This window comes from Sciurus carolinensis, chromosome 3, assembly GCF_902686445.1.
Source record: "Sciurus carolinensis chromosome 3, mSciCar1.2, whole genome shotgun sequence".
Lineage (NCBI taxonomy): Eukaryota > Metazoa > Chordata > Mammalia > Rodentia > Sciuridae > Sciurus > Sciurus carolinensis.
The window spans coordinates 109,364,929-109,378,323 of NC_062215.1; the positions used below are offsets into that span (position 1 = coordinate 109,364,929).

Consider the following 13,395-nt stretch of genomic DNA (forward strand, 5'->3'; position numbering starts at 1 on the left):
TTCCCTCTGATAATTAGTTTGCCTCCCATAGAGATACATCCTGAGTTTCACAGAAGGTACTAAAGAGGAGAAATTTTTGCACTGCCATCTTCCAGGTCCTCTTCCAGAACTGGGTCCACAGCTCTTCCTTAGTGATAGGAGGCACTGGCATATTTTTGCACCTCTGTGGAAAATGGACTCCTTCAGTCAAAACAGGAAGTTCTGATGAAGTGTTGACCCTGAATATTATAGCCTAACCTCAACTCACAGGCCACAGAGTTAAACTGTCAGAGTATCATCTGCCTTTACATTATATGACACACTGTCCCAAGACTCCTACCAGAAGCCACATTACACCATCTTTACATAAGAACAAATCCTTCAACTCCCTAGCAACTCACAGATTAGAAGAACTCAACGTGAAGTTATAGCATGTGCTGGACTATGAAAGACTAGTTACCAGGTTGTATATACTAAAAATCTCCAAGTTCCTGTTTCCATGGTGATTTTACACAGTGCAGCCCTTCCTCTCCACACAGTATAAACAGCAAGGCACACAGATTAACAAAGCAGAGCCATTTTAATAACTTCAGATTCCTTAGTGAGGTCGTTTTTGTAATCATGTTTTATATACTTTGTATATGGGGGATGTATGTTACAAAAAATATAAAATAAACCACATTGTATTTCATTGTTTACTGTGAACTTATTGAGGTGGATAATGGATCCGATTTTCATAGCCCTACAGCATTATTATTCCTTACCTGCTAATATTTTTCTTAGATACAACCTACTACTTTTACTTATTAATCATATTTTAAAACAATATTGGAACATTCTGATAAAATATAACAGGCAAGAATACCCATGGTTCCCGTAATGTCCCATTTTAGACACAGATGGGTATTTCATTTTACCTTGAAGCATGTTCAAGTTCTATATTTTTAGATATACATTTTCTTGGAAGATACTAATCAATGTTTGAAAATCCCTTACAGTATATTTTTGGTGTTCCCAAAAACATGTTTGTGATTTTTTTTAAAGTAACATGTTCTTCAGTACATGGGTTAAATGCAGCATTCACATGCTATTTGACATTTTTACGTATTAAAATTATCTCTTGGTTTCTTGTCCTGATCATGCTAAATCATAGTGTATCAACTATTTAGTTATAGGTTCCAGCATTGGTGTGAAATGGTTAATCACATTCTAAATGTCTCTATGGGTTCCCTGGTGTATTTGGCTAGTCTTTTCTTCATTCAACATAACAGATGTTTTAAAAGACATTCATTTTAAAATAGAGTCACATGAGTAAGACATAATGGATAAATGTGACCCTTGCCATTCTACAATCAGGAATATTTTATCCAGACATTAGGAAATGGGTCCTCTCTTCCTCTAAGATGGTGGCTGTGTGCACATACATTTATACATACATATATATATATATATATGTGTGTGTGTGTGTGTGTGTGTGTGTGTGTATAAATTTTATGAATTACAGGTTTTCAAAGAAACAAAGTAAATAATAGTAAAACTTTTGAAAACCATTTAACTTCTTAAAAATTATTTAGAAGACATTCCAGTATCTTTTTGTCTCTGTAGATATTCATTATTATTTAGGCTCTATTATGCAAATAGAAAAATGACTCAAACTATAGAAATTGGTTGATTTATAGTTCATATTAAGTAAATATCTTTTGTCACATTTTCACAACTCTAACTTGTGCATTTACTTTAACATAGGACCTAAAACCTAGACTCCATTCTCTAAACACAGTTATTTAGAACTTCAAGTTGGATTCTAGGTACATAAGAATTTAGTATTTTAATGTTCTGGATACCATCTCAGTGTCTGTTTCTATATTCTGTTTCTTAGGGCATATTATCTTCAAATATATGAAAGAGTCAGGTGACAATATTTGGAAGTAACATGTCTATTTTTTTTAGGTTAATGTTGTTTGCTTCATTTTTGTAGTTTTGGAAATACTAATTCTGTTTAAGTTTTACTATTATGGTTACCAGTGTAGAATCACAAATTTCATAATTTGTGTTTGCTCTAAGTTTATTTATTTTGTGTAGCTTCTCATAAAAGGAGTTTGAATGAACAAAATTACTTGTCAATATTGTGCTTGGTTTCTGAGAAAATAGTTCATTGGTTGAAAAGATACATTTGCTCAGGTGTGTATATTTGCTTCTCCTATTTAATACCTCTGAATAGTTGTGGGTTTTTTTTAGGGCAGCCTTTTGGTTTCCATGGTGATAATTTTTCAGATCTTGACACTGCATTCCACCTGGCGTTCCCAAGCCAAATCCCTTGATGTATTGATGTCCCAGGTTTTGTCTTATATTAAAACTGAAATTGAGAACTGTTTGAACATCTTTTTCTTTCAAAGACAGTGCATTTTCCCATGTTTGTGAAGTTTTAAGCCTGTCACAGTCTATCTATAATGTGTTGCTCATTCATATTGCTATTCCTGTGTTCCCTTCCTGAGTGGAATAAAGGTAAACTGCTGTGCTGCATCGGTCCAATGCTCCTCTACAGCTCTTCCAGCCTTTCCAATTCTCAGTGACTCTTTAGCATAGTATACGCTATGTCTTTTACCTATTCCTTAACAAAATTCCTTTAGGAATTGCTGTGCAAGAATGTTTAGAATTTTGGAAACTTATAAGACTTACAAATGAAGCAGATCACTTTCCAGTCTAGCCTGACAGTGACTCAGATCATGTTTCAGCCTGTACCAGGAAACCACATACAGTCTGTAATCTTTACTGAAATTCCAGACTTTAGAATTCATAACTGTCAACAGAACTCTCCCACCTAGAAGAATACTGTCAAATGTTGTATCAGGAGACAGGTCTTTAAGGACGTGTACAAAGAATGTCAGCACATCTTTCCTGAGGCTGGGAAACAACCTGAGCTTGAATATGACATCAATTTAAAGGTTTAGAATACAGTGGAATTTCCCACTTCTCCCTTAAACCTCACATCACCTTCTAAACTAGTTTGCAGCGTCTACAAATTTTACTTTGCTTACACAGCAAATACACAATAAGGTAAAGCTACAGCGCAGTACTAAGGATGAATCAGTAACCAATAAAGGGAAGCTGCTATTTACTGGAAATGTGTTTCTTCAACAAATATTTACTGAGCACCTGCTGAGTTCAATGCACTGAGTACACAACAGTAAACAAACCAAACAAAAGCCTCTGCCCTCCTTGAGTTTATATTCCAACGGAGAAGGATGATAAGTACTATGCCCAAAGGAAAAGCTGGCTTACCGTGGTAAATGGATACTGTTTGGATGTTAATTCCATTAGGAATATTTTTCTATGTCCCTTCCCCTCAAGTGCACATGTATACACATGTGCGTACGTATACACACTTTTTCTCATGACTACATTCTTTGAGCCTGGTGTATAACATAGCCCTAAGAAAGAAAGGAAAAAAAAAAAAAAAGCCAGGGAGAAAGACTGATAAAGTCATTGAAATCCTTAGGGTTGTATGTTGAGCTAAGAGTGGAATATGGATTTTGTTAAAATCTCTGAAGTGAAAGTGAAGCAGCATTCCTAGAAAAACAAATCTGTTAACACCATAAAGGTTAAATTTGAGGAAAGACTTTATTCGTAGGAAAATATTTTTTTAGATGCTGGAGAAAAGAGGATATTTGAGTGGAATTGGGAAAAAGCAGCATGATCTACAACACCTAAGTTTATAGCATAAAAAACTTGAGTTAGAATGGGGAAGGGGATAAACTGAGTTTGGATGGTTTGTTGTTGTTTTTTTCCCAAGTCCAATATGACAAATGGTATAGTTGAAAATAAAATGAGATAATGAAAGGGATGGGTTTGGTTAAGGGAAACAGTGATCAGATTAGACTTGTCTTTATTCATCTAGAAAAGGCCAACAGGATAAATTAGCAGATGAGTAATAAGTTAAAGTTTCTGTTTTTTGCAACTCTGAAAACTTTGTAGAATTCCTTTGCTTGTAAACAACACAAAATATAAATAAAAAGCCTATCATACCTTGAGAGATTTCTTCACAAGGCCCCATAAAGTCATCACAATATAAGTCTTTATTTTAAAAGTTTAGGTGCAGTGATCCATGCCTACAATTCCATTTACTCAGGAGGCTGAAACAGGAGAATCACAAGTTCAAGGCCACCCTGGGCAACTTAGGAGACCCTGTCTCAAAATAAAATGAAAAGTCTGGGGATGTGGTTCAGTGGTAAAGTACTTGGTTAAACCCTGGGTTTAATCCCCAGTATAATAAAGTGAGCAGGGGAGGTTACAGAGAACCTTTTTAAAAATACTTGGTCATCATTCTCATTCTGTCTCTTAATCTTCTTGGAGGAAGTCATCTGAGAGATGTATTTTCCAAGAGAACAAAGATCACTTTGCACTTTTTGGTTTAATACAGTGCAAAAGTTAGTTTGGGGCTTGTAATAAGAATAAGCATTTATGAAATTCAACAAAATATTATCATAAACTCATGTGGAACACATTCATATAGAAAAGAATTGAAATAACTGTGCTATTTAAGGTGAAACATTTATGTACTAACATTATAAAATGCCGTTGACAAATATCTGAAACCTTTAAAATAAATTCTTATGTAATAATTATCATTCTATTTAACTGATTAAACTTATGTACTTACAGATGTGCCAAATACTGGTGTAAGCAAACCTAGAGTTTCTGACACTGTCCACCCCAACAACTATCTCATCAGGACAGAGCCAGAACAAGGGACCCTCTATTCACCAGAACAGACATCTCTCCATGAAAGTGAGGGTCTGTTGTATTATCTTTTAAGTATTAGATTTGCTTTCAATATTTTCTTTTTGAAAAAGAGCATCAGAGCTATATAATAAGGATATTTTCTGCTGGTTTCATTCCTGCAGGATCCTTGGGTAATTCAAGAAGTTCAACACAAATGAATTCTTATTCTGACAGTGGATACCAGGAAGCAGGAAGTTTCCACAACAACCAGAACTTGAGCAAGGCAGATAATAGACAGCAGCATTCATTCATAGGATCAACCAATAACCATTTGGTGAGGAATTCAAGAGCTGAAGGACAAACACTGGTTCAGGTAAGCCAAACACATCAAGAGCCTTACAAATAAATACCCACCTAGTTGAATATCTTTTGCAGGTTTTCCTTATTAAAAGTAATGCCAATACATGCAATTTTGAATTTATTGAATGGTTAAAGTAGCAAAATAATTTTATACTATTTGAATTACAGTGTTAATGAATTTTTAAGTTTAAAACCTAAAAATATGTTTGTTCCAGTTAATTAGCTCCTGTATTCTAATACATTTCTAGATAAGGAAGAGTAATTTTATAAACAAGAAGTTTGGCTTGTTAAGAGAACTGGATGGAATGTTGTAGTTCTTCAGGGATTGTGAGTTCCTTTAAAGACTGGAACTAAAATATGCTATGGAAAGTCCAAAAGGACAGAGCACTGTTCCCACACCTGCATGAAATGAGACTTAGCCCATTCCAACCAAAACTTTTTACCTTCATCACTGGAATGATTCTCAGAATGCACATTTTTTCTCTTACTGGAATATAGATATTCTTGCTAATAGAAAGTTATTGTGTAGAAGCAATCCATTCTGTTAAGTTAGGGCTGTCTATCTTGATGGGCAAAAAAGTAACAATGCATCTATACCTTTAAAACACCTCAATGTCTTCCTCATTGCTAGATTACTCACATCCTTCCACCAGCATATGCCAGTACTAAGAGAAGCAGTACAAGTCCTATGCGGCAGTAACCAGTGAGGACAGGCCTTTTCCAAGTACCCGAGTGATCTTTTGGAGCTGAAAAATAGCAAAATGATCAGAGAAGTTAGGCAGACAGTATGTTCCTCATAATGTAATCCAGGTGCACACAGAATTGGGCCACAGGCCTGAGGGTCAACAGAAAAATACAATACAACTTTGGCACTTTTGCTTATTGATTTAGGAGGGAAAAACTAAGTATTTGACTTTTTAAGCTGACACAGGAAATCTTGTACTGGTAGCAAGCTACTTCAAGCTACACTCGCAGTCCTCAAATTATACACCTACCCCTTTGCTGTTAGGGGTGCTTTGATGGAAAAGTTTGAGAAGCTTTGAACTAAGTGCCCATGGGAATTCATCAAATGTTTCTGTTTTGTTTTTATTTATATTGTTTTGTTCCTAAAACTTAAGAATTGTAAGTAGGTCTCTAAGATTTAATTTGCATATAGTCTGGACAACATATTTTCTAACCATCTGGGCCAAGTGTCATTTGATTTGGGTAGTTTGTTGTTAGCCCTACTGGCATACAAGCATACATTTTAACTTTCCAGTTATTCCCTAATTTAAAACCCTATCTTTACTGCCTTGTTGTTTATTTACCAAACTCTACATATTATCTCCTCTCCATTGCTATTACCATTTCAAAATTGTTGAACTCACATACACGTGAGATCTCAGAACAGATGTTTCAGCCATCCCAGTTAGTTGTGGCACCTGGAGGCAAAGCACACATCCACTTATAACATCCAAGGGTGTACAAAGTCCGAGCATCCTGCTTCTTTTCTTATTGCCACAACAAAATGCGGTTGGGGTTGATGACAACTGGACTTTAGCAATTACTCAGGAGATAACCAAGCATTCTGGGTTTATCATCTGAAGCCCTAAAGTCTGTTTTCATTTCTCAGCCTTCTTTCCTTTTTCCCACGCCTGTTCCCCTCAGCCACTTCTTCAGTCCAACTACCATTTTTCTTCATTGTTATAGCAGCAGCAAGAAAAGTATCTGATGCCCTTTGTGTTTGCAGGAGTCTACGGATTAATAGTAGAATGATCCATGGCAGAAATGTTCATTTTCCATTCTGGTCTTTTCCAGCTGACTAGGCCAAGATCCCAACAGAGACTTTGAGCATTCCTCCTACTAAAACAGATATGAGGGTATCTTTATTGCATCTTTTAAATCTACCAGCTAAAGCCAAGCACTCATAGATCAGAGGACGTAAAAAGAAAATAGAAGCTACTCTTGAGCTAAAGGAATAAACAAATTTGACCAGAGCACCTGTGCAGCCAAGCTGTTCTTTGAAGTAAATTCATAGAGGAAAGCACTGGGTCTAGGCTCAATCCAGACATTCATTTATTCCTTGTCAAAAGAACACACTCATGTTGTTAGCAGGGTCAACCCATAAAGACTAACCATTTATAAACACTCCTCTAGCTACATTTAGACTGACATCTTCAAAAACTTCTTTCTGTTTTACAAAAATGCATAACCTTGGCCAAACTTTGATTTGCAGGGAATGAAGTAAGTACATTTCTCCAGTGATCCTTCACACTCATGAGTTATTCATGACACTTGGAACAAAACGTTCTATGTGTTGTGAAAAATGCATAGGCAAAGGGGTAAAAAACAATGTAAAGACAAGAACAAAACGAATATTAAATGTCTTTAGATCTCTTTTTACTAATTTTAGGATTCACATTAAATCACCAAAAAAAAAAAAAAAAAAAAAAAAAAAAAAGAAGAAATGCACAATGAGGAAAATTAAGCTCTAGCTCTAAAGTATAAAGTGGAAAAGAAATTTGGGTGCCTAAAATAGTGAATTCACATTCTGTAGTGAGCTGTGTGCATTTTTCTGTAATGACAATGGACACAAAACCCTGGATAAACCCATTCTCTTTTCTCCCCCCTCTCATCAGCCATCAGTAGCCAATCGGGCCATGAGAAGAGTTAGTTCAGTTCCATCTAGAGCACAGTCTCCTTCTTATGTTATCAGCACAGGCGTGTCTCCTTCAAGGGGGTCACTGAGAACTTCTCTGGGTAGTGGATTTGGCTCTCCTTCAGTGACCGACTCCCGACCTCTGAACCCCAGTGCATATTCCTCCACCACGTTACCTGCTCAGCGGGCAGCCTCTCCATACTCACAGAGACCCGCCTCCCCAACAGCTGTGCGGCGGATTGGGTCTGTCACTTCCCGACAGACCTCCAATCCCAACGGACCAGCCCCTCAATACCAAACTACCGCCAGAGTGGGGTCCCCACTGACCCTGACGGATGCACAGACTCGAGTAGCTTCCCCATCCCAAGGCCAGGTGGGGTCATCGTCCCCCAAACGCTCAGGGATGACCGCAGTACCGCAGCATCTGGGACCTTCACTGCAAAGGACTGTTCATGACATGGAGCAATTTGGACAGCAGCAGTACGACATTTATGAGAGGATGGTTCCACCTCGGCCAGACAGCCTGACTGGTGAGTACGAGGTAACAGCATTACATGAAGCCCAGGGAATCATTCCTGCAACTACAACTGAAACAGAATGCTAATGTGGAAAAAACTCTGTTTTTATCTGATAATTTACACTAAAAATTTCAGCTTAACTTGTGTTTCAGGCTCTAATCCTTAATACATAAAATCATATATATTTATATCAGCCGAGCTCTTTTGCAAATTTTCCCCCTCAAAATATTAGAGCTTAAAATGTACTTATTTTGCATTTTAGAAGAATTGGAAGGAATTATAAGCTGTTTATTGATATTTTTATGAAAGGTTTTTCACCAGCCAGACCTATCTCTATGTATACCTATAAGCTATGTTGAAATATGTTATCAGAGTATCTGTTTTAATATTTAATTTTTTTCTTTAGAAATGCTTTAGCAGTATGGACTAGAATATGAATTTCACTCCCTACTACCTTCACCAGGAAATACACAAAGCTATTATGAATTATATTTAAATGCTACTCCAGTTAAATCAGAAAGGTATAGGACCTTCATTGTATACCTGCCCTCTTCAGGGCTTTTTTACAAAGCATTTCCCACATACCGTAAAAATATTTGTCTTTTTACAAACAGAGAAACAACATGTATCCCATTTGTTTACAATAAAAAAAAAAGAAAGAAAGAAAATATTTCTTTTTAAAACATTGAAATTAGTCTTTAGTGTTTTAAAATATATTTTAAGTAGTATATACGTAATGGTAAAAATTAAAACTATACAGGAAAATATGAAATGAGAGGTAGAAGTTTCAATCTCCTCCTTTACCCTCATCCACTACACACATCAACCAGTTTATGTGTTGTCCAGGATGTTTACATATATAAATATATGCATGTAAATACACATTTGTGTTATATTTTCTTTCATAATGATAGGATTCTGTCATATATGTCTTTTATAGCTTGTTCTATTTGCTTAACCCATTTAACCCATTGTCCCAGATATGGAACACCTATATAGAAAAAAAAAATTGAGCAGCAACTATATCACTTATGGTAACTTTGAAATAATTATTCTTTTTAGAAGTCTGTTTTATGAAAAAAGAAATACATAAATGATTACAGTATTTGAGATATATATTATTTTTTACATATGTGAAAATATATGCAAGGAACATATAAGCTTTAGATTATGATTTCTAACCTATTTTAATGCACCTGTGTTGATTCGAACACATTGAAACATTGAAATGCTTACAGAATTGAAAACTTGGGACTTAATGAGTCAATAGGTCTGAAAATTCTACCTCATTTTTTTTTCTTAATAGACACATAGAATTCCTTTTTTATATATGTATTATTTATTTAATCAGTTCCCTATTAATGGGCTTTTAGCTCCTTTGTTGTTCTTAGTTGTTAGACACAATGCAACATACACTCTTCTTCCTGCCTATTGTACATAGATACTAGGATAACTATGGGATCTATTTCTTGAGGTACAATTGCTGCTTTGAAATATGGGCATATTTTTACCTTGAGAGATATTGTTCAATTGCCCTCTGAGAAGGTTGTCTGAACTTGTATTTTCATGTATAGTTTGAGTGTACCAGTTTCTCTATACCTTCACTAGCTCTACATACTATCCAGGATTTTCATCTTTACCAATCTGGTAGGTAAAGGGCTGTTGTAAATGGACTATATTGGTTATGACTGAAGCTGGAGACTCCATGCGTTTATCAGCCATTTTATTTCATCTTTTCTTAAAACTGCAGACTCAGAACAGTCTTTTTTCTGTTTTTATGATTTGTAAAAGTTTTTTTATACTTAACATAAATCATCACCTTGTAATATGCTTCTCAAGTTTTTTTTTAATCTATTTTGTTGTTTGCATTTTTTTAGGTTTTTGTTGTTTTTTTAAGGATTTCTAATACTTTTTTTTACTTTTTTTCTAATTTTCTTATGATAAAATTAATATATTTTTCTTACATCTTCTAAGAAAGGTGAAACCTTGTTTTTGTTTGTTTTTGTTTTTATTTTTTTATTTGTTCTAATTAATTATACATGACAATGGAATGCATTTTGACACATTTTAAGTGAAGCCTCTTTGAGATGCTTTTAATTGAACAGTTTTGCATGATGAATTCATATTGAACTTAAATTTGAGCTCAGAGAAATTCCGAGTGGTACAACCACCTCTTTTCTATTCTGCCATCAGAGGAATGTGGTTAGCTTAGATATTTTCCAGAAAGAATGCCTCTGAAAAGAATGCAGCAAAAGCATGTAGGAATCATTTATAAAATTCTACCTCCCATGGAGATCTTAAAAGAAAAATAGTTCTGAGGACTTCCATATTCCCCCTGTGTATGTGTAGAACAGTCATGCCAAAAGCCCTGATTATAAGAGAGTGATGCAGAGACCCAGGCAAGAAGCCAGTGAATACAGACATAAATACAGTTTCCACATTTAACAATGGGGGGGATTGTCTTTAAAAGGCCTATTATCTGACATAAAGGTTAGATTAAACTCCAGACTTCAAGGAAAGAAACACACACACACACACACACACACACATACACACACACACTAGATAGATAGATAATGAATATAAGTTGTGAAAAAATAAAATAAAAGTGGCGGCTCCAGGAAAAGAAAAGAAAAAAAAATATATATATATATATAAATAGAGAGAGAGAGAGAGAAAGTGAGAGAGGTTTATGGAACAATAATAAAATAAATAATACAATAAAACCGACTATAGAACATAATTACTTCTATCTCTGTCAGTGAAACCAAGTTACAGTGACCTTTCTACACATATTCATTTTACTTAATCTAAAGGGGCTATGTCATTTTTTTAAATGCTAATCTACTGGTATGTGTGTTTGTATGTGTTTTAAAACATGAATATGTAAACAAAAATAGTTATGTTATTTAGAATGATTTTTGTATCAAGAAAGTGCTGCATCTCGGTATAATCTAAGATTTGTTTCTCATTACAGCTTATCACACATGTTAATTTTATTTTGTTATTAATCCTATAACAAGCAAATATTTGCTGGTAACTTTTTATAGTTCTAAATGGTGAAGAGTTAATTTTGGCTGGGTACAGTGATATATGTCTGTAATCCCAGTGACTGAGGAGGCTGGGCCAGGAGGATTGTGGGTTTCAAGACCAGCCCAGTGAATCAGGAAGGCCCTCAGTAACTTAGTGGAATCTGTCTCAAAAATAAAAAGGACTGGGATGTAGCTCAATGGTAGAGCATAGAGCACGCCTAGCTTCAATCACCAGTACCTGAAAAAAAAAAAAAAAAAAATTGTTACTTTTCCCATGAAATTAGAGTAAATGTTCACAATATTCTTCACATTACATGGATTCCTTTGAAGAATCCAGCCTGGTCCTTACAGAGTGAGAATACAACATTCTGAGAAAGGTGCAGAAAGCTCTGTTCTTACTTCCCATCAGAGTGCACTGGTGGGAGCACAGGGGCTCAGCTGACCTGAAGATCTGGTCCTCAGCTTGCCTCTGCTCAAGTGTGAATGATGTTCAGTCTCCACTAAATCAAAAATATTTGTAGGGCCAGGGATGTAGCTTAGTGGTAGAGTGCTTGCCCAGTAAACAGGAGGCTCTGGGTTCAATCCCCAGCATCACCAATTAAAAAAAAAAGTATCAATGGCTCTATTGAATGTTCCAATGACACAACATCCTGATGGAATTGCCAGGGACTAAGTACATTCACTCACCCACCTTATGTCACCATTAACAAAAACATTTCCTACACTTTCGTCTGAGATCTTCATGGGTTTCATAAGGAAATAGAGCGTATACACTGCTGAAAAGGTTGAAAAATGTGCCAGTGAATAAAAAGCTAAAATCTTCCAAAGATAGTTTATAGCCACAATTATCATGTCACCCCTGAAAGTATGTCAGTTTCCATGGACCTGTCCCCAGTGGGCTAACCTTCCTGATGTTTTGAAGGGTTCAGTGGAGTCCAAGGCTTCTCACACACTGCTTGTCTTTGGTCCTTGAGGCATTGCTATATCAGTGTCAGGGTGTAATGACAATACTGCCCTGTGGCTCCCTCAGCCCCACCAGGAAGTAGCTCTCTGCTGGGAGTGGGTCACATTTCTGTTCAGAAAACAGGTTCTGTTTTCTCAGTTTTGAAATGAGAAGGTTTGTCTGGATAATATCCTCGCCATGAGATTGTTCAAAACTGTGATCTTCATTTCATCAACTAAGGAGCAGTACTAAAACCCATATTGGTTCATTTAATTTCTTCCCATGTCACATTGCTGTCCGGGGTAGGTAATAATCATTCACTTTAGAGGCTCTAAATATTTATTAACTTCCTTGCCACTCCTCACTAAGCAGCATATAATTATCACTCATATTCAGGCCCATTTGCTTTTAGTTGTGATTTGATTAGCTAAGCTAACAGGATGAGAATGATTCTATCTTTTTGTAATTAGTTACTGTGTTAATTATTTGCCATCTTTTAAAAGCAAATATGTGCTGACTGACTTGAGATATGTGTGTAATGTTTACACTTTCTCCTGCTTATATTTGGATTGTAACCTTAATTGGTAATCTAACCAAGTAACAAATCTTGCTTACTAATAATGAAAAATCACCAATTTTTGAGCATCATAATATAGAATATACTGATTTACTTTTTTAAAAAAAGAATGTTCATCTTTGAAATCTACCTTTTCATTATGTAAACATTAGTCATTAGAAGTTGTAATCAAAATATTTTAAATGATTTTAAAACTACTGATTTTATATCTTTCCTTTATACTAGAAAGAGAGTTAACAAGAATCTATATGTGGGTTCCTTTAAAAACTACGGTTTTTGGTTTGGTTTGGTTTGGTTTGGTTTGGTTTTGTTAAAAGAGAAAAGAAGAAAAGATTCTTTTCAGTTCATAAGAGTGAGATGTGCCTCCCTCTAACCTTGTCATGACATTGGCACATTACCCATCTGAGTGAAGAAAAGGAAAAATACAGTGACAGCAAATAGTAAAATAATATTTTATAATAATAAATGTTATTAGTTTACTGATAATATTCAAATCTTATAGCATAAAATTTCCAGTATTTTCCTATAAAAGTCATCTGTGAATTAATAAAGATGTATGTCAAAACAGTTCCTAAGCAGCCACCATTTTTACAGTAAGTACATCATATAAGCACTCACTTACATAT

General features: G+C 35.3%; 1 protein-coding gene, 1 non-coding gene and 1 pseudogene across 10 annotated transcripts in view; all 3 read left to right on the forward strand.

The window, feature by feature from the left end:
- Positions 1-13,395, forward strand: part of Pkp4 (plakophilin 4) — a 248,069-nt gene that overhangs the window by 185,722 nt on the left and 48,952 nt on the right. For 5 of the 9 annotated variants that reach the window (XM_047547028.1, XM_047547031.1, XM_047547033.1 and 2 more), the window contains exons 5-7: positions 4,642-4,773; positions 4,884-5,074; positions 7,680-8,229. In XM_047547028.1, coding sequence (XP_047402984.1) covers positions 4,642-4,773; positions 4,884-5,074; positions 7,680-8,229 — 873 coding nt within the window. The remainder of the gene's footprint in view (positions 1-4,641; positions 4,774-4,883; positions 5,075-7,679; positions 8,230-13,395) is intronic. The other 4 variants (XM_047547030.1, XM_047547036.1, XM_047547032.1 and 1 more) reach the window with 2 other exon arrangements.
- On the forward strand, positions 11,776-11,846 carry Trnat-agu (transfer RNA threonine (anticodon AGU)). The gene has a single exon. It is a non-coding gene; the product is annotated as a tRNA-Thr (tRNA).
- Positions 13,102-13,177, forward strand: LOC124981583 (uncharacterized; annotated as a pseudogene).